Raw genomic sequence first — 21,401 nt, forward strand, 5'->3', positions numbered from 1 at the left:
TGGCTTGCTTGTATAGTTTTATCTGCCCTTGGTTCCAATAACTAACATTTTTTTTCTTCATTGTTACAATTTATTTTTAAGCAGTTATTTTGTTGTGTTTAAAAACCACTGAACTGAAGTTTAGAGGCTTTGGCTGATACCTTAAGTAATAATTATTTATTGAGTTGAGAAAAAGCTTTTCCATGATAATTTTAACACTCTATATAGTTTGCTTCACCGTTGTGTTTATTTTTAGTAAATCCCAGCATGTAGTAGAGAAATTAAGAATCCTTGCCTTGGCTCATACTAATATTTCTCATTCAGAAATAATAGTAATTTTTAATTTAGTATAAAAAGAATAGCAAGTGTGTCTTGAGGCTGTGAATCAGTTTTCTTTCTTTGAAGAGATTACAGTTCAGCCGCTTTAACTTAGACAAGATTTGGCCAGTACATGCTTTAGCTTGCGCTGAAAATGCGCGTGCTTTAGTCAAGGTGATGGGGATCGCGGTGCTGTGCCATGCTGTCGAGGAATGCTCTAGCTGAGGAATTGGAGTTTAAAGCTCTAGGTCAAGCCTTTGTTTTGAAGTTGCTGGAATTTGGAAATACCTGCTGTGCAGAGGGTGGAATGCATACTCTGGTAATTCTCTTCTTTATTCTGTATATTCTTAGGAGAAAAGAATATAAAAAGCAGGGAATTGACAAGAAGTAGTCTTACTCTCTAAAAAAGAGTAGGAATTGCATGATTGGAAATCCTAGGTGAAAAAGCTTAACTTTCTCTTAGCCCAAATATTTACACTGAGGGTTATTATCTAAAGGGCATCAGCTGAATAGTTAGGTAATCAGATATGGGTTTGTTTTGATGAGATCATCATTGATCAATATTTGTTTTAAATCTAAATGTAACATAGGTAGTTTGAGCAACACATGGAGAGGCAGGCCTTTTTACGTTTCTTTTTTCTTCTTCCGTTTCTTTTTTCCTCTTCTGTTTTGTTCTTTTTTTTTTTTTTTTGAGAATGGAGCTATTAGTAATTGTTTCGGTGTACTATCCAGTGTTGTAATGTACCTCCATTGGCTGTAATATATTTTCAGGATGTATTTTTTAACCTATTTAGCAGTCTCACACACCACTCCATGTAGGTTGTTTGCTAGCACCTTAGACTGATGTTTCAGGAATAGCTGCCTGAGGCCTTTAGGAACGTCAGTGGAGTGGTGGGCTAAATCAAAGAGTAGCAGTAACCATATTGGACACCTTATACATTCCAGGGATTGGGATGACTTTCATCTAATGATTTCCATTCTAAAAGACCCTTCTTTGTCAGCCTTGTACTACTGTAAGTGTTTACACTCCTAGTCACGGATGATGAGTTTTACTGCAGTGGTTGTACATCAACCACACTCACTGTAGGAATTTGAACTGTGTTGGTGTTCACCGAGAACAAGTTCTGCATCATGAATTTGAAACCCGCGAAGAGTTTAATGGGACTCATGTTTCTCGTGACACTTCCTCAGGGCTTTAGATAGATGTGGTAAGGCTTTACATTTATTCAGATTGCCAAGTAATTAGAGTCAAGTGAATTTAATTGTTTATATTTTAATACTTTGGTATTAGTGAAATGCCAGCTTAAGTTCAATGTGATGTTACGTGCCTTAGCTTTTTATGGATTGTCTTACTGTTTCATTGGCAAAAATTAGCTGTAATAATGGAGCTATTAGATATTTATTATCCTGCTGTTTTTAAATATTAAAAATTTCTGTTGTAAAATCCTACAAATTGAGGAGTTGTGAACTGTGACAAGAAAAAGGGTATTGTGACTTGAGGCAGAGTAGAACAGGACTTTTCTACAATGCTTTTGCTTCCATAGGAAGCTCATGCAAGCTTCCACACTGTCACTGAAAGATATAAATGCAAGTTAATCTAAATTCAGTGCAAATTAAATTTTCTTTAGGAAATTGGACTTTTGAATATTTATTTTTTTAATTCGCTTTTTTGTTCTTTTACCCCCAGATAAGTTTTTGTTGTTGTTGTCAGGTTTTGCTAAAGCATTGAGTTAGGAATGGGGAATGAAGTAACCAGCTGTTAGTGAAGGGCTGGTGCAGATAGTGATTAGAGAAAAAGGAAGAAAAATAACCTCAGTGATACTTTTTCTCTGATATACTAATTCCTAAAATGTGATAACTAATGCTACTGCACACATAGAAAGACCTGAGTCTTATTTTAATAATTAATCCTAAAATATGAGAAGTCTAGAAATCTTCTACCTAAGACCGTAAAAGGAAAGAGAGCGAGTACAGGTTTGTCAAGTAAACAAACTAAACCTGTGTAAGGGGAGACTTATCTAGAATGTCCCAATGAATATATATGGTTTACAAGACATTAGATGGTAGAGGATGGAAATAGTTCAACTTGCTACACTTCTTTCATCCCTGGATAGAACTGGGAGGTTGGAAGGAGGAACAGGCAGCTTCTGATGTTCCCAGAGTCTGGTTTATATAACACAGAAACTACTTTTACTGTAGTATTACTTAATGTCCTGCCAGCAATGTTGCTTTGAATCATGAGTATTCTTAACACTAGTTTAACAATTCCACAGGGCATGTTAATTAATCCCCCAACCTGTCTGACAGCTGCACTAAGGCAGCTGTGATTTTTATGCTAAAATATTAAATACATTCAACTTGCTGCTATTTAGCAATGAGAATGTAAATTTTCTGATCTCTGTTCTCTTTTCAGATTTGGCAGTCTGAACTTGTCAAACCACAGTTATGATTTTTTTTTTTAAAGTTACATTTTAGAAGGCAAACAGATGGCTTTTAGGTGATATGGCTGTTCTGTGCTGAACTGATAGTTTATACAAAAACAGTTGACATCTAACATTTACCTAGATGCCGAATCAAAGCTGTATGATGGACTTGTTAAACCATTACTTTCTGATAAATGATAGGGTGATTGTTTTGAACTTACTTTAAAAAGCTGTTTTAGAGATAATTAAGTGTCTTCTACATCTTTTAAATTATCTAGCTGCTTGAATGTTCCTTGCCTTGTTTTACCATTGGGGTGGGGGGGGGAAATGGATGATTTTCACATGTACAGTAAAATACACTTAACCGTACCACTGTATCTTAGCTTTTTAAACACACCTCTTACTCTCTTCTGCTCTGGAGGGTAGTTTCTTAGGTACACCTAGGAAAGGGTGTACCAAAGTAAAAAATTTTATTTCAGTGCAGAAATCCAGTTTCCATGAATTTTTCTCATTGCTTCAAATATTGCAAGTAGAAATTAAAATTTAACCTCTTGAAGTTTTCATTTTGAAATAGTATGCTAAACCAATCAATTTATAATCTGGTTAAGTGATCATGACTGGAATGTTTGAAAAGAAAGATATGTTTCCAGTCTGCTGCAACAAGATACTAAATCAAACAGATGGCTCAGGGACAGACAAGCTGCTGTTTTGAAAGGTAAATGAAATCTGTGCTGCGTATGTGAGATGCAGTGGTTTGACTTGTAGCACGCTTAGCTGTCTTCTGCCAGAAACAACTCGGGCATCTCTAAGTGTTTCCATTGATATTGTAAGTGCTACTCCGGGTGATGTTTAATCTGGAGTGGTTAGAGCTGTGTGACTTGTTCTTTTCTTCCCCGCTACCTTTTGAATTGTCTTTTGTCTTTTTAGTTTTGTTTCTGATCAAACAAGATGATCTTTGTGTTAAGCATGTTTCTATCTCAGCAGGACTAAGACTGGTAGAAGAAAAGCCTTTCATGACAAGTTTTGACTGCTCTCTCTGCCTCGGTGTACTAACTGAAAAATAACATCATATTTTGTAGGGATTTGGAATGTTTTGGAATTAAAAAAACCCTGGAGATCCAGTCAAGTCATAGGAGAAAAAAACAAACAAAAAAACCCCAGTGAGCTCTCCCTATTCAGAGCGCTCATGGAGTGAGGCAATAACATTCAATGAATAGAATGGTATCCAGGCTTAGATATTAAAAGAGGTATTTAACTTCAGAAGTTATATAACAAACCTAACTTGCTGCAAAGTACCAGCTTATTTTGGTTGATATTTAGCCTTTTTTCCATGCATGTGAGTGTGACTTTTACCTAGAGACGCTATTGCAATGTCAAGAAGTATTTTTTTAATTCTGACTTCTAAAAATGAATTTATGAAAAATGATCTGTTTTTTTCCAGCTACACGGTTCCTTTTTAACAGTAACCTATGCCTTCCTTAAGTTTGCTCCCTTTTTAATCACTAAACAAGGATTTGTGGAGGGCCAGTGCAATACTTTGTGATATCTACCTATTGCTATCTTGTTCATCCTGCCAGGAAACCTAAAGGGAGGGAATGCATAGTCTGGCAGTATTATTTTTGGATTAGTTGGCAAATGAAGAGTTGCAGGTACTTTTGATGCCCTACAGAATGCTACCTCTCCACAGTACCATGGGAATAGTAAAGACTTTCTCACTGGCTTCAGAATAGCCCTGTTACATACAGGTTCTTCTACCTGCTACACTGACACAAATGAGTAATACAATCAGATTTCAGGAAATAATGATCTCTAAAGTTTATTGAACTCAAAAGGTATTTCTTGGGAACTCCATCAAGTATCAAATGACATGCGCATGTTTCTTTTAGAAAACTTTTAAAAATATTACTACAAGTGGAAAAATGCCATCCTTTTCCTTCTGCCTTCCAACCTGTCCCAGATCTGCAGGTAACATTTGGAGCTTTCTTTTCTTAGTGCATGGTTAGAAGAAGGGAATGTGGAATAGACTTTTGCAGCCCAGTCCTGGGTTAGTTCAGAGCAACTGTGAGTTCAGTCTCTTGGAGATCTTGTCTGAGTAAAGGGATAGTGAAGCAGCACAGTGCTGTACATCACAGTCTCCAAATTAATACAGCCCTCCTGATGCATCATGTGTTGTGGTGTGACCTTTGTATTTGGACTTACTCAGGGGAGTGCTGGCCATGCAGCTTTTCTTGCCAGAAATATTTCCCATGGGGATAGACAATTATATTTATGTTCTTGCAGAGCATTTATGAAGTAGTTTGACAGTATTTCTGACTTTTGTTTTTATCCGAGTCCTCAAGGTTGAAGTGAACTTCAGTTTCCAGATTGACCAGTGTGTGGAATTTCTTTGTAGTTTATTGCCTGATTACAAGTGTAGAATCTTCTGGTCCTGTGCTGGTGAAAGAGACTCAAACCTCCTGACTCACAATATTGTCCTCACCTAGGACTTGTTATCTATATGTTTCCTCAAGGCCACTCATGATTTTGTACCCTCTCTCACTAGCCTATAGTCTTTTACAGATTGGAGAGTCTTAATGCGTTAAGTCACTTTATGTATGGAAGGTGTTCTGTACTCTTTGATCATTCTTGTTGACCTCTGTAACTCTTTTCTGAATCTGCTTACTTTTTTTTTTTTTGAGAGGGAGGGAGATTAAAGGGGAAGGGAATGATCAGAACTGTGCCCAGATGCAGCCTATCAGACAATGTGTATTTTATAGCTTTTTTTTCTCTCCCAAAATAGTTATGCTTGTACATTTTGGATTTCCAGTTAATTCTTTTGTCCTTCTTTTCTTTTTGTTTGTAATGTGAAAACGCAACAGGTAACAGATCTGACAGGAATAAGGAGAGACATTGAAGTTGTTTCTTAGTGTTTCTTCTAAATCGAAAGCTTAGTTATTCTGCCTTGAACAAGGAGAAGCCTACTTCGGTGTGCTTTAAAATACACGCTGCCCTGTTTAGACTAGAACTCTGCAGCGTGCCAGCGAAGGGGCGGTAACATCTGTGCTAGCCTCAGTGCCTAAAACCTTGAGAGTTCCAGCAGGAAAACAGAGGCTGGGAACTCTTCCTTCTGCAAGGCAAAGGATTTTATTTCCAGTAAGACAGTGAAATGTAGTATGATTATGGGATAAGTATGCGAACACTTGTGTTAGAGCTTGTGAGCTTGTCTGCTGTAAACGAGATATTTTTAAGGCTGCTGATTACTCTGAGCTGAATGATGACACTTCTTACAATGTTTGAATCTCCTCAGGGATGTAGTTCTTTTGAAAATCAGATACAAGGGTGCTTTCTAAAACACCGCTTTTGAAGAAGTTGAGGCTTATTTATTGTGGAGAGTATATACATATTTAGAGAGACAGTGCTTAATATTAAACTGCTAAAGTTGAAACATTTGAAGATCTCTTCCATTATCCTGAAGTTTTAACATAAACATTTTAGTCATGATTTCTCTGCTGTCATAAAAAATGGAAGTCAGACTTATTTTCTGAAAGATCTCTCATAACAGAGGGACTTGCATGCTTAAAAAGATTAAATATTTATTTTTCCCTCGTCAGTTCCTGACGTTGTGTTTCTTGCAGTAGAGTCGATGTAAAAAATAAGCAGCTGTGAATCTTGTTCTCTGCCTGTCTCCATGGTAGTGAAGTATTTTAGATTGGTATGTCCATCTCAGTCTTTGTAACAATGCCATCCTTTTTTTAATACTAGCTATTTTTTTATCCTCAGTGGTGAGATTCAAACAGTATATGGACTTGCAGTTTTTACTCTACCGTGTAATAGTTGGGAGCACTCTTCAGTGTGTCAGAAAAAGAAATAACTGGTGTAATTAAGACCTATTCTGGTTTGATTACTTTGTGTGTATAGAGAAAAAGGTCAATCTGTTTTTTGGTATTTTTTAAGATGTAGGAAATAAAAAAAAAAAAGAAAAAAAGTTCTGTATTGGAAGAGCAGAGTTTCTTCCATGAAGGTATGAACTATGCTTCAAAAGTAACATGTATCTTCTGTCAGATTTCTGAATTTAAGGAAATCATAAAATAATCTGGGTTTAAAACTCTGGATGAACTAGTCATATCTCCTTTTGCTAACGTGGAATGTTGTACGTGTATTTGTATGGTAATGACAGCAAGCGCCTTCCATACCCACGGGCTCAGTAGTATGATCCAGGCTTCAACATTTCTACTGATCTGGTAGTAATTAATTAGAATATACATCAGAGAAGAATATACTTCCCAGCCCTGCAACACTTCAAAGAAATATGTTTGGTGACTTGTCTAATCTGACTTGTCCACAAAGCAGACGTATTTGAGAATGAAGTGATTTAATGATTGGCAGTGAAATAATCTATTGTGAATTTATTTTAGCAACAGCAGTAAAAAGTGTGATCTTTTTTTGTGAAATACTTTTTATCAGACAGTAGGTCAAAGCCACTTCTTTGCAGTAGTGGACAATATAAAAACTAGGACATTTATCACTGAACACTTATGTAGCAACCTCTTCCTATCAGCAAGTCTTACTCTAGATACAAAGTATTTTAAGTTGCTGGGAGAGGTTTTGGACAGCAGTATCAAAAGATGATGGTTATCCTCTAAATTTAGATGGGCATTGTTGCAAATCAACAATACTTTATAACATAAAAATTTAAATCAGGTCGTATTTATAGTAGAAGTATGGCCCGTAAAGAAAACCAGACATGCCGCTCCAGTTGCAAGAACATAAGGAACTGAATACAAAAGAGCTAGCTAATAATTGATGAAATTTTAGCAGTACTTTAAAAATACTTTGAGTGTGGCAATGGACATATTTAAAGATGACTACTAAGCTTATGCATAGACCAGATACTCTGGTAGCTGTATTTTGGGAAGTATTAAGAGGCTTTTATAGACAGCCATCTCACATGAGATGTTTTAAGAGGTGGGTGCTGCACTGCTCGAGTGAAGTATTGTCATTGTAAATGCTTGGTCTTTAGCACAGCAAGGACCTTATCATGATTGAGGGCTAAGGGAGCTGCTGTAGTAAAGTGATTGGTAATACAGTAATCTGCTTTATTAGAGACCTTCTGTAATGACAACATCAAACAGGCTAGAATTTGACTTGTTTCTTATGCACCGGCAGAAGCTGAACCCTAGATGCTGTTCATACCTCTTAAATCCTTTTACATGTAGGTAATGTGAGACCTTTTAATTTGTTCAAGATTTTTAGTGATTTCTAACTAGAAGAACTGTTTTACAGCAGAGCTAGAAAACATTTGTGACGTACGGAACTGGGAAAGAAAGAGAAAATGGAGTCTAAAAGAGATCATATTAATTTAAATTTGTTTCTAACATTGCAGATTTTTCTTCTCGCCTGTCCTCCATGTCGGATTGCAATGATTCTCTTCAGGTAATGCCTCTTCTTTACTATATATGTCTGCTTGCATAATGTATTTTAGAAGTTGATCACAGCTTAAGTCATAAAATATTAAGATATATATCCAATTGGAAAGACCTATTGGTTGGATTGAAAAATGGTCAGTGCTTCAATTGTGGATATTGAGCCACGTACCCTTGGTTCTTTTGTACTGGTGGTTTTGGCCTCGCTTAGCAGAGTGAATTAGCTTACTAACAGATGAGAATGCAGGCATCTTTCTATGGATTAACATACAGGCTTGTGTAATTCATGTCATGTGCCTTGTACCTTTTTATTATCCTCACTAAAAATTAGTAATTGGGCTTCACTGAAGGCCGTACATACAGTATGGGTCTAGTTTTAAAATGATGGATATATGTTAAATAGTGAAAGCAAATTCTTGTAGACTTGAGTATTTCTCAAACCTATGCAATCTTTTCTAAAATACCATGTATTGTGCAGGAAGCTTGTGTTGGTTTTGTGTGGCAAGGTTTTGGCAGCGGGGGGGCTACAGGGGTGGCTTCTGTGAGAAGCTGCTAGAAGCTTCCCCTGTGTCTGACAGAGCCAATGCCAGCCGGGTCCAAGACGGACCCGCCGCTGGCCAAGGCCAAGCCAATCAGCGCCTCTGTGATAACATATTTAAGAAAGAGAAAAACAGTTAGAGAGCGCTTTTGCAGCCAGAGAGAGGAGTGAGAAGATGTAAGAACATCTGCAGACACCAAGGTCAGTGAAGAAGGAGGGGGAGGAGGTGCTCCAGGCGCCGGAGCAAGATTCCCCTGCAGCCCGTGGTGAAGACCATGGTGAGGCAGGCTGTCCCCCTGCAGCCCATGGAGGGAGGATGAGGGGGTGTAGCGATTCCACCTGCAGCCCGTGGAGGACCCCACGCCGGAGCAGGTGGAGACACCTGAAGGAGGCTGTGGCCCCGTGGGAAGCCCGCGCTGGAGCAAGCTCCTGGCAGGACCTGTGGATCCGTGGAGAGAGGAGCCCACGCCAGAGCAGGTTTGCTGACAGGACTTGTGACCCCGTGGGGGACCCACGCTGGAGCAGTTTGCTCCCGAAGGTCTGCACCCCGTGGAGGAGACTCACGTTGGAGAAGGCCATGAAGGACTGTCTCCTGTGAGAGGGACCCCACGCTGGAGTGGGGGAACAATGAGTCCTCCCCCTGAGGATGAAGAAGCAGCAGAAACACCGCGTGAGGAACTGACCGTAACCCCCACTCCCCGTCCCCCTGTGCCGCTGGGGGGGGCGGAGGTTGAAGCCGGGAGTGAAGTTGAGCCCGGGAAGATGGGAGGGGTGGGGGGAGGTGTTTTAAGATTTTGGTTTTATTTCTCATTCCTCTGCTCTGTTTTGCTTAGTAATAAATAAGATGAATTCCCTCTCTAAGTTCGGTCTGGTTTGCTCGTGATGATAATTAGAGAATGATCTCTCCCTGTCCTTATCTCGACCCGTAAGTTTTACCTTTTCTCCCCTGTCTAATGAAAGAGGGGAGTGATAGAGCGGCTCTGGTGGGCACCTGGCCCTCAGCCAGGGTCAACCCACCACAAAGCTCTAATGGACTACTGCAGTAGAGCCTAGTAGGTAGCTATGGAGTGTAACTAGTCATGGTGTGGGGAGGGTCACGGGGCTTCCCGGCCAGGATGGTAATCAGGAATGGCTGCAGCTGCCACCATGACAGGTAACTCGGCTCCTTCTTGTCTTAGTCTAGGCAGTGACTGGAAAAACGATGCTGGGGGCATGCCTCTTGAATTATTTTGGAATTGTGACTGGTTGGCTGCAACTTTTTCCTGCTGTTCCTTATTTGGGCAGGGAATAGGCTGACTGCAGAGATACTGTGTTAGCATCCTCATCTCGGAGAGTGTGAAAAGTGGGTCTGGTGTCCAGGAGATCCTGGATTGACTATGCATTTGCATAAGTCTGGTTGCAGAGCAGAGGCCACAATATTTGCTGTTTTTCAGAATGAGCCTTTCTGTTTTTGAACACCTTGACAGTGTATAAATTATGTTTGAAAAACTTTTGAAATTGTAATACCTTTCCCCCCTCAAGTTACTCTTAAACTTCTGGCAGTTTGACAGGCAGTGGTTGCAGACAGTTTATTTTTTACTTTGTGTCTTATGTAAACTGAAACAGTACTGATTCTATTTTTGTGTTCTTGTGATGCAACAGTGGTTCAGAAAAAGATGGCTAAAAGCTATGCAAAATACAGTATTATTACACTACTTCCATACCTTATTCTTTACTTAGGGCTTGCTGTTGCATTTTTACAAATGTAATTTTTCTTAAGGGACTTCTTCCAAATTCCTGAACCTTTACTTTGAAGCTGTGTGTTTATAGAGTTAGGCAGGAGTAAAAACCTTTATCAAATATGCCATTTTAAGCTCTGAAAGATAAAAGAACAGCAAAATTCCAACTGTTTAGCAGCTTGCATCATGAACAGGATTAATACAAATGGACAGTCCAGACTCCTAGGAATCCAGAGCTCATTATAGAAAGCAATCCTCTAGGAAATTATTTAAGTGTGTATTTAAAGAGAGGTTTTTGTTCTGGTTACTGCATTTAACAGAGTCTGGTTATTGCATTTAACAGTGGCTTTATTCAAATTCAAGCTAAAAGAATTTTAAGTCTCTTCCTACCTTTTATTGAAGAGATAGTACATAAAATATGTGAAAACATTTCATTTTATTTCCATCTGTGAAAATTATATCACATCTCTCTTCTAAGGTTGCAGATGCATATGCTGAATGGGGCCCTCTTGGCATTGCTGTTTCCTGTTGTTAATACGCGCCTGGTGAGTGTACTGTACTTTTCTTCCTCCTTTTTTTATTTATTTCTGAAAGATTTTCTTTGGAAAGATGTTAGACCTTTGCTTTGGTTGGCCTTTTAAAGTTCATTTTAACCAGGCTGTAGATTCCTGGTACAGGTCACTACAATGGAGCCAAAATACCAATCTTGGATTTTTTTGTGTTTATAAATCAATGCTAAGCTAACACTGCTGTATTCGATGTGTCAGTTCCATCCTAGCCTTTAAACGGAGGGAAAACATAATGGCTTTGAAAGAGGCTTTTGTAGATTAGTGTTGTGGTCTGTGGTCAAAATTCAGTTTCAGGATTTTCAGCCTGTAAATGTAAGATTCCTCAGGCACAGAAAATACCAAATGTTGTTGGTGGCTGTCACCCCTCTCCTCCAAGATTAGGCACAGCAGGTTTCTTTTTTCCATCCAAGTTTTCAAATCTGCTATAAAACTCCTGTCTCCTGGATGAAAATTTAGCCTATTGGTGTCCCTAGGTTTAAGAATCTTACTATCAAGAGTTAATGTTAAGGAAAGTTATCCTGAGTCTGAGCCATATGAAATATTTCTAAGGATTATTTTTAAGAGCTGTTATGCATCCATATGTAGCGTGTGTCTGTATATGCATATATGCCTACATGCTTGTTCATTTTCTGTCATTTGACTTATTTGTGAAAATCTGCAGTTATTTACATGTCTGTTTTAAGATAGAGTTTGCTTAAATTTATCTGCTTACATGTTTATGGTGTCTGGATAAAGTACTCGTATCTATATCCATATAGCATGGGAATTAATGATATTAACAAAATTGTTCTGGGCTTCAGACTCTGTTACAAATCTCATTAGTGGCTGTTCATTTGCAAATCTTGACTGTCTTAATAAGATTAAGTATAAAAATCTGCATCTGTATTGAACTTTATGGATGATACCCTGTGTTCATTGGCCACACTGGTAGCTAGGAGACCTGAAAACTGCAGTTTTATTGTCGGCTTGTAACTGGTTTCCTTTTTCCCCCTCTTTAAGACTATAAAATTTTGCACTGAGACACAGTTTAGTTATTCGAGAGAGGATAATACATCTTTAGGCTTTTACATGTTAAAAGTAATCTTCCATAAAGCACGACACACGCATGCACAGGAGGTTGGATCATATTTTTCAGATTTCACTGGATTTAGTGGTATAATAACCCTAGAGTTCTTTCAAGATATATGTTGCCCTTCCTAATCTGGTAACTACGCATATTCTTTTCTATACTATAACAGCTTATGTGCAGTTTGCATTTATGTTTCAATAAAACCTGATACTACTGAAGGGGCATCAAATGAATAAAACAACTGGTTTGTGCTGATAAGGAGAACTTTTTGTATTTTGTATTTCAAACTATCTAGTTTTTAAGTAAATATAAACTTTAGTGTAACAAAATTTATTTTTCCAGATAACCTTTTAAGAATAAAAAGTTTGAAATATTTAATAAATCGTTAACTTGTATTTTCTCTGCCATTATCATAGATCTCATTCATATTAGGGCAGTGGTGATTAAACAGGAAAAATACAGGCTACTCGTACAATTCTCCCCTTAATTAGGGATAGAGAAGCCAAAGGATAATGTCCAAGAGCAAATATTTTTGGAATAAATACAACTTAGGATATTTTTGGCCTAACAGCTGCTTGCTAGGCTGTTCCCTTTTCAGTGTTTCTTCTGGCACAAGATAATGTGGGTGATGTTTTATAGCACTCCTGCTCTGACCCAGATTCTCTCTTGGTAGACACACGTTCAGCTCTGCAACTGTCATTGTAGTTGTTTACACTGACGTCCTGAAAGCAATAAATGTCTCTTAACTTAGTAGGCAGTTAAAAAAAATTGCAATAATTTTGTGTTGTGCTGTCTGCTCTGTTTGCTAGTGTCTAAGTGAAAAACTTTTGATTCAGTCAAGAATTATTGTGTCTCTATGCCTTAACTTTTTAATTTCGGTTTTATCATGTTTTAAGACATGTATTTTGTCTGTACATGTTTCACACAAAAAATCTGTATATTTATGACAACTGTTTACAGATGTAACTGTAGTGTATGGCGTGAAAAATTGGGCACCTAACCCATCTGTTAATTTAGAAGTGAGGAGGGAGATGTCTGGGGCAGAGAGAGTTCTGAGGGTGGTGGGAACTGGAAAGCGGGAGTCTTGCCTCCCATCACTATGATGCCTCACTGTTACCTTTCACTGTGTAAAATGTGCTTTATCCTATGAGTTATTTGATATACAGCTGGATTTTTGTCTTGTAGGTAGTTTTTGTTGCCTTCAGCTGACATTCTCCTAAACCTCTCTCTTCTATGTAGATTACCTAGTAGTTATCTCACAGGCAGCAGATGATTACCGTTGAGCTGTAGGCTTTTCTAGGAGAAGCCTGCTAATTTAGCAAGTTCAGCAGTAGGTATGTATGTGTACACAAACTGTGTATCATTATGGAGATGAAAGCAGTGAGATGCAGGAGAAAATATTAGATGTACAGTTTTATTTGTACATATCGGTAATCTGAAAAGGGAAAGAGGCAGAAGATACAGAATGAAAGATAATCGTTACTTCATCAGCTGATGGGCGTTTGTTTAGGAGCTAGTGGGTGTCAGGATTTTGGTTCTAAGTGTTAACCTGTTCAAAGTAATTTCCAGAACACCTCTTCCAACATTTTGTAGCACAGTGTGTTAAGGTCACGTATTTTTGCTACCAATTACGTAATGCATTGTAAGTATCATTTCTGTATATGTGATTCAATGCTAAATTATCCTGAAAAAGAGATTTTTGGAAGCTTCTAGCATAATTTGACATTTTCCATTTTCCTGTAATATATATGTTAGATTTTTCTTTTTAGAACCTCAGTCATTTCAAAATTATTCTTAAATATTAGTCTGTTGCCAGTGGAAATGGAGAGTTGAGATATTAATTGAAACTACTGTAGAAAAGTTTCTACCTTCTGTTGTTTTAACTTTTCAGTGACACTATACTGGCTAAAAATCTTGTTGGACTGTAATGGGCACCTGGGATAGTGTTCCAAGAAAAACGTAGCCTGAAAGATGAGGTCAGTCTATTCTGTTATTTCCAAGAAAATATTTTCCTGCGTTGGCATGATGTTGAAGTGCCAGCAATTAACAGTCTTGAGCAACAGATGCACCCACTCGTATTTATTTGGCAACTAAATATTCCAGTTATTTGCTACATTATTTACGATGTGCTGATGAAGTTAAATTTTGTGCATTAGAACAGCCATTGGATAAAGACAAAACAGTTTGTTTCTTACTCAGTTAATGTTTTTGTGAGGTTTTTATTAGCCTTTCAGAAATAAAGGGTATTTTCATTTTCTCTCATAATTTCATTCTTTTCTCATGATGCAAATCATAGACTCATAGACTGGTTTGGGGTTGGAAGGGACCTTAAAGCCCATCTAGTTCCAACCCCCTGCCATGGGCAGGGACATCCTCCATTAGACCAGGAGCCCAAAGCCCCATCCAACCTGGCCTTGAACACTGCCAGGGATGGGGCATCCACAGCTTCTCTGGGCAACCTGTGCCAGGGCCTCAGCACCCTCATAGTGAAGAATTTCTTCCTAATAGCTCATCTAAACCTATCCTACCTCAGGTTAAGGCCACTGCCCCTTGTCCTTTAGGTACTGGAAGGCTGCTCTAAGGTCTCCCCAGAGCCTTCTCTTCTCCAGGCAGAACAACCCCCACTCTCAGCCTGTCCTCATAGCAGAGGTGCTCCAGCCCTCTGATCTTTGTGGCCTCCTCTGGACTCGCTCCAACAGGTCCATGTTCTTCTTATGTTGGAGGCTCCAGAGCTGAACATAGTACTCTGAGTGATCATTCTTGGTCAGCATTAGCAATTCACATGGAAAATAGGATAATCTTTTATGACCCTTAAGTAAATAGAGAAGAAGATGCTAAGGGAATTGGATTGTTAAGTTCCCAAGTGGGAGCCTAGAAAGGTGTAAGAGGATATACAGGAGTAAAAAGAAATCTTTCTACTGTGTATTTGTATTATATGGAATACAGTGTAAGTCCTGATAACCTAGCTATGTGAGTAAATTCATTTAACTGCCACAAAGACTCCAAGTGTTTGGAGAGTAACTGGTTTTGTTTTAACTCTTATATTGCATTAATCAAACTTTAAAAGAAACTCTTTCCACTGGTTTAAACGTTTGGTTTTTTTAGGTTTTTTTTTGGCAAGCTGATGTCCTGAAAATGTTGATATAGATAAATTAAAAAACTAGGACATGTCCCAGAGGTGTTGGGCTTGCTGTCTCTGCTCACACAGCTGAGATGGTGCAGTTTTAATGTTTCCAGAAGCTGCCATATTCTATTATTAGAACTATTTGGCTTGAGAGGTACGCATTCTAAATCTGTTTTAGGAACAGAATCATACTCTGAGCAATACTTACAGTGCAGTCTGCATAGCACCTCTGATCATTGCCTACTGTATTTCGGTTGACTGTTAAGGTGGTAATTCACTGTACTAAATAGTTTGCCTGAAATGCCTGTGTCTACGCAGCAAAATGGAATAGGTCATGGTAGCACATTATGTCACATCTAAACTGGCTTATCTAACTGGCACAGGGAGAAGTAACGGAGCAGTTGCACGTTGGGGGCTGTTGAGGGATTGTGCTTTGATTGCTGGTAGGTGCTGAAGCCAAGGTTTCTGCATCTTTCGGCAGTTTCCTATGCTATGAACTTTTATTTGGTAATGTAAATCTACCTTTTACTGGTGGTAAGTAATCCTAATATTATCTCTAGAGGAACTGGAAAAATACTATTTCTGAAATTGATTCTGTTTACCTCACGTAATTCCTGGTTTTAGACTTGACTCTACAAATGCCTGACTTTGTCCATTGTGTCATTGATGTGAGCTGGTTTGTATAATCAAATTGAGTGACCAGAAGACAGTGGTGCCTTTTTATGAGACACAATAAACATCAAATATAGTGCTAGTCAAATACTCAAAACACTGATAAAAGTCAAAACAAATGCATTCAGTTGAGATCAGCAGTGCACTGAACAATGCCTGTTCCTGATTTTCTTGGTAGAGCGTCATCCTCTGTCATGACAGCCCAACTGTCGTGGTTTAACCCCAGCTGGCAACTAAGCACCATGCAGCTGCTTCCTCGCCCTTTCCCAGTGGGAAGGGGGAGAGAATTGGAAGAGTAAAAGTGAGAAAACTTGTGGGTTGAGATAAAGACAGTTTAACAGGTAAAGCAAAAGCCATGCACGAGCAAAGCAAGGAATTAATTCCCCACTTCCCATGGGCAGGCAGGTGTTCAGCCATCTCCCGGAAAGCAGGGCTCCATCATGTGTAATGGTGACTTGGGAAGACAAACGCCATCACTACAAATGTCCCGCCCTTCCTTTTTCCCCCTGTTTTATTGCTGAGCATGACATTGTATGGTATGGAACATCCCTTTGGTCAGTTGTGTCCCAGCTGTGTCCCCTCCCAACTCTTTGTGCACCCCCAGCCTACTCACTGGTGGGGTGGTGTGAGCAGCAAAGAAGGCCTTGACTCTGTGTAAGCACTGCTCAGCAGGAGCTAAAACATCCCTTTTATCAACACTGTTGTCAGCACAAATCTAAAACACAGCCCCACACTAGCTACTATAGAGAAAATTTAACTCTATCCCAGGCAAAACCAGCACAGCAAGAAAAAAAAAATTCTTAAAACTTGTCAGAATGTGAGTATGTCATGAGTTGGAATCCTGGGGTCTTGCCCTAGCTGGATTTTCTGGAATTCATATACTAGTGAAAATACAGTTGTGTTTCTTGCTTTGTTATGTTTCTGGTCCCCTCCACCCTTGCAGCAGGATACTGAGCTGTTGTTGCAAACATAAGGCCAAGGTATAAATAATTAACAGAGGGAGGAGTACTGCTTTCAGGAAACCAGAACAAAGCAGTAAACTCCTAGCCCACTGAAAACCAATTGCTGCATCCAAGTGGGCTTAACGTAGTTTAATATAGTGCGCCATACTCTTTTAGGGGAAACTCTCATCTGAATATCTGACTTTTGGGCTGAGCTCTGCTGCTGTCTTAAAGAGATTTTTCTAAAGCGTAGTGCAGTCAATGGAAAGACCTAGTTGTTTCCGTAGGACAGTAGCTGGTTTAAGTTAGGACATCAAGTATGTGCTTAGAGGACTGCTGTTGATGGCTGTGATGCTCAGAGATGCGAGGGTGAGCTCTAAGTCTTCACGATACAGTTTCTCCTTTCCGCAGTCTCGCAAGCAATGTCAGCAGCTGCTAGGAGTTTAGCTAGACTAGTAGAACTGTACAGAGCTTACCTGTTCCTGAGATGGAGGTCTACTGCCTGCTCGCTGCTCTTGGTACTTTCAAGGGACTAGCATGTGTCCAGGGAACGTGGCACGTCTGAATCTGCATCGTACCGGGCTGATGTGGGGGCTGGAAGCACATGGGGCTGCTTCGAGGCAAACTCTTCCTGGAGGAACAACACACCGTTTATTTTCTAACAGAAACTTCATTACAAAATGTAAAAAGTGAATACTCTGAATATTTATTTCAAGAGTACTTTGTTAGCATGTTTTGATCTTGTATGTTAGAGGAATTGTGTACATCAGTGTTACTTTGGTGTGTCTTGAAATGTAGGTGATTTTATACTGATGTTAAAACCTATGAATGCATGAAGCAGTTTTGCTTTGCCACAAGTAGGAATCTTTAAAGGAGAAAAACTAACTTATTGTCTTAAGTAACAGAGTAGGCTGTCCTCTGTATTCATTTACACTGTTAAGGGAGCCTAGAATATAAGTTAGTAGAAGAAATAGGTAATTCGTCCTTTTGTCTTGTACCATTAGTTGTTTTAAGATTCTGAGTAAGGGGAACAAGATGAAATGCAGGAAGAGTGATGCTGGCAGCAGACAGGAGTTTAGTAAAAAAACCCAAACCCAACCCAGCAAATAAATTGATAATTAATAGCTGCAGTTCAGATGAGTCTATCTTAGTAACGAATACCTGGTGATTCTGAATCTCCTTGGGGAGAGGTGCAGTTGAAGAAATGTACCATGAACATCATTGGTTTGTTACTAGGGAAATACAGCTCTTGAGAGTGGCTGCTGGGTTCCCACGGTGGCATCTGGCAGGAGAGGACAAGTCTCTTGGGGCCTATGAAGAGGGTCCACTTTGGAGATGGTTGGAGTCTGGGTTTGAATACATGTGGCCTTCACGGGTGCCTACGGTCAAATATTATTAGAGGGACCAGCTCAATATTTTTACTTTGTCCTCTGAGTAAGTATTGCTTTTGGGTTTTTTGGTTTGGTTTTGGTGGGGTTTTTTTGTTGTTTGTTTGTTTTTTAATTTCTCAAACTTTACCACTTGCTGAAGTGCTTACTTGTTTTCACAAAGATTCTTTAAATCCCAGATAGATGGGTGATCCCTTCTACAGTGTCTTCACTTGCAGTTTCTCTCTGCATATAAAAGGTCCTTATCTGCTACCTGTGAGTGAGTCTTTTATTGATAAAACAATTTATAGACAAGACCTTTAGAGCTAGGCGAGTCAGTTGCTCAGTACAACTTTATAGTTCATCTTTCATGTTTGTTCTTTTTCTGTTTGTTGTAGCCTGGCTGTACAACTGGAGTGCTTGGTTATATAGCAATTCTGCTTTTGCAGCTCTATACCAGGAAATGCACTTGCATAATTCGCCAGGCTTCAGAACAAGCAATCTTTTATAGTGAAAAGAAGATGTTTTGTTTTACACCAAAAAAAATATTGTCAACACTACTGCAGCCAAACAACTTGTTACTCTGTTCTCAGAAGTGTCCTGAGCGTAGTGTTTGTGTAACTGACCCTCACAACTCAGCAAGTATAGAAGCCCTTACGAAACCACAGATACTAAATAGAGAATGCTCCTTGGCAGGAGTGAGTGCCTTGTGTTGTGTGGTTTATATCAGGAGCTATTGTTTCTGGAGTGTGCCTGTTCCAACTGGGAGAGATATAGCTCTTTCTCCAGTTAGGAAAATGCCTTTAACCTCTTTTCCAATGTTTTTAATTCCCTCTTTCAACAAGGGACAGCAGAAAAGGTTCCAATTCAGGAAACCTCAAAACTTCTGTCAAGTTCTTGCTTTTGCATACTATTATCTTGCTTGGTTTTATGTTTTGATACAGAATACTTGGAATAAAATAACCCAACAGATTGCATGGAAGATTTTTTTAGCTTAGTCTCCCAAGAGTTGGCTGAACATCTTGGTGATTGCAATCAGGACTAGCAGAATCCAGCTGTTGCGTTTAGCATCTTTTACATTCAAAATAGGATATAAGAATTGTTGTTGAATTTAAAAGATCACTATATTAATTACCAGCTGTTTATTGACTGCTATTTAGGAAGAAAACCAAACTGTGTTTCAACCTCTCTTCTATTGATATAGAAATCTTTGTGATGTTTCTGTTTCAACGTTACGACTTCAGTGTCTCAGAACAATTACAGAAAAGGCAGGCTTTTTTTGCTTTTTTTTCCTTTTTCCTTCCCAACAGACAAGCCACGATGGTAGGACTTGTGTCTGGATTCACTTTAGCCTGCAGAATGATAGAATGAGTCTGCATTTGAACCAAAGCTAATGGCTTTGTGTTATTCCTGTGAGGTTTCATACTCGTGTGGTGGTATTGTCTAGTTTTAGCTTCTGAAAACTAATGGAAAAGTACGTCTTTTCAGCTTTGTTAGTGAGCTGCAGCAAGAAGTTGAATTCTGAATTTTTAATTTGAATCTCTTCTACTACTGTTCAGTTTTAAATGTGTTGCTTTAGTTTAACAGATATAGGCAAAGGCATTTACAGATGGGAGTAAGTTTCAAATACAGTGCATCGCCTTTTCTAACTGATAAAGAGCTAGAACTAGTTGGGTCTGGATTAAGGGGCTCAAATTAAACTCAGAGTGTGGTTCAAGTTATTTTTACCACAGTATTATTTTAGCACGGTCTGTCTGACTTCTCCTATGACAAGTAATATGAATTCAACTAAACACACAAATGACTAATTGTAATTTCCCAAAAGTTATCAGCAGGTGAGAAATACCTGTGTTACTACTAAGTGGTAACTTGTTTACATACATCCTTCTGCAGCTTCTCTTTAAAACCAATACAATGTTGATTATTTTATATTTGGTGAAGCTTAGCAGTTTCACACATGCAGGCAGATTGCTGTAAGTCAGGTCTTCTGATTTTTGCACAGGCCTCCTCAGTAATTGCTCTTTTATGTATATAAGTATAAATATATAAGATAAATATATAAGACTTTAATTTATAGAGTTCTATCACTCACAAGGTAGCAATTACCTTTGCTTTCTAAGTAGGCCTCTGTCATATGGAGTGTATGTGGTTTCTGGTTTGATTACTTGAGGGTTTTGTATTGTTACTGGTAATTTTTGCTAAGAAAGGGAAAAGAGTAATCTCATGTTATTCCTTCTTTGTTTTGCTTCTGGCTAATTTGGGGAACAGCCTGCTTGAACTGCTGCACTGCGTTTGTGGCAAGGGGACTGGAATGGGTAGTTAGCTGCGCTTTGAAAGCACTGACCTTTAATGTCATCTCTTTGTTAATGTACATAGGTGATAAAATAACTGAACTGAAGGAATTGCGATGGATCGTAAGGAGAATGGTTCCTTGTAACTCAGTTGTTAGTGATGGAAAAACATTTACAAATATTTTTCTTATTCCACAGCTTCCATTTGAAATGGAAATCTATTACATCCAGCATGTGATGCTTTATGTTGTGCCCATCTATCTGCTGCGGAAAGGAGGTAGGTTGGCAATTTACTCTGTACTTACTAAATTGGTCCCCTGCAATGAAAAAGCTGTGCTTAATGGTTACCACAGGCTTTACTCTAACTCTTTTTTTTTTTTTAACCAATTTTCTCTATGTTGTTACTTAATAGTTTCTGGTGTTCTGTTGGAATTGTAAGGCGGGTAACAAAGACTTGTCGGGCACTGAAATAGGAATAAAAAAAGGGCCTTTTGCCCAAAGGAGTATCAAGAATGTATTGGCATAATGCGCACTGGCTTCTTGAGTAGCATCTCTGCCATCATGCAATGTTCTAAGTTGTTGGTGGGATGTATTTTTAAGACTTTTGCTACCTCGAATATCTCTTGAAGTACTGCAACTGAGCTGAAAAAGAATTACTATTATATCCCCCCATAAACATTAGCCAGCTGGTTAGATAAATTCCTGAAATTCTGAAGCTCTAATGAAATGCAGTGACACATATTAGTGAAATGAGCTAGCTTGCTTGTCATCTCTTCTAACAATATCACTATCTTGCAATCACTTACACCGTAATAGTTCAGTAAGTCTGGGAGTCCCAAATTGTTCCACTGGCCAGTGGTTTTTTTTCTAATTGTTGCACCTTAGAAGGGAATGCAGTATGAATTCATTTGGTGTGATGCTCTGCCCCCCTCTAGCGTCGACATGCCTCCAGCTGCATTTTCTAGCAAAGCTAAATTGTTTCATCCAGGA

At 38.8% G+C, this 21,401-nt stretch overlaps 1 protein-coding gene across 2 annotated transcripts in view; it reads left to right on the forward strand.

Annotated features, from left to right (window-relative positions):
• TMEM164 (transmembrane protein 164) overlaps nt 1-21,401 on the forward strand; it is a 44,382-nt gene that overhangs the window by 7,021 nt on the left and 15,960 nt on the right. For both annotated transcript variants that reach the window (XM_075763643.1, XM_010307195.2), the window contains 3 exons: nt 8,083-8,132; nt 10,857-10,923; nt 20,610-20,688. In XM_075763643.1, coding sequence (XP_075619758.1) covers nt 8,083-8,132; nt 10,857-10,923; nt 20,610-20,688 — 196 coding nt within the window. The remainder of the gene's footprint in view (nt 1-8,082; nt 8,133-10,856; nt 10,924-20,609; nt 20,689-21,401) is intronic.

The sequence above is a fragment of the Balearica regulorum genome, chromosome 11, assembly GCF_011004875.1.
Source record: "Balearica regulorum gibbericeps isolate bBalReg1 chromosome 11, bBalReg1.pri, whole genome shotgun sequence".
In the NCBI taxonomy this organism is placed as follows: domain Eukaryota; kingdom Metazoa; phylum Chordata; class Aves; order Gruiformes; family Gruidae; genus Balearica; species Balearica regulorum.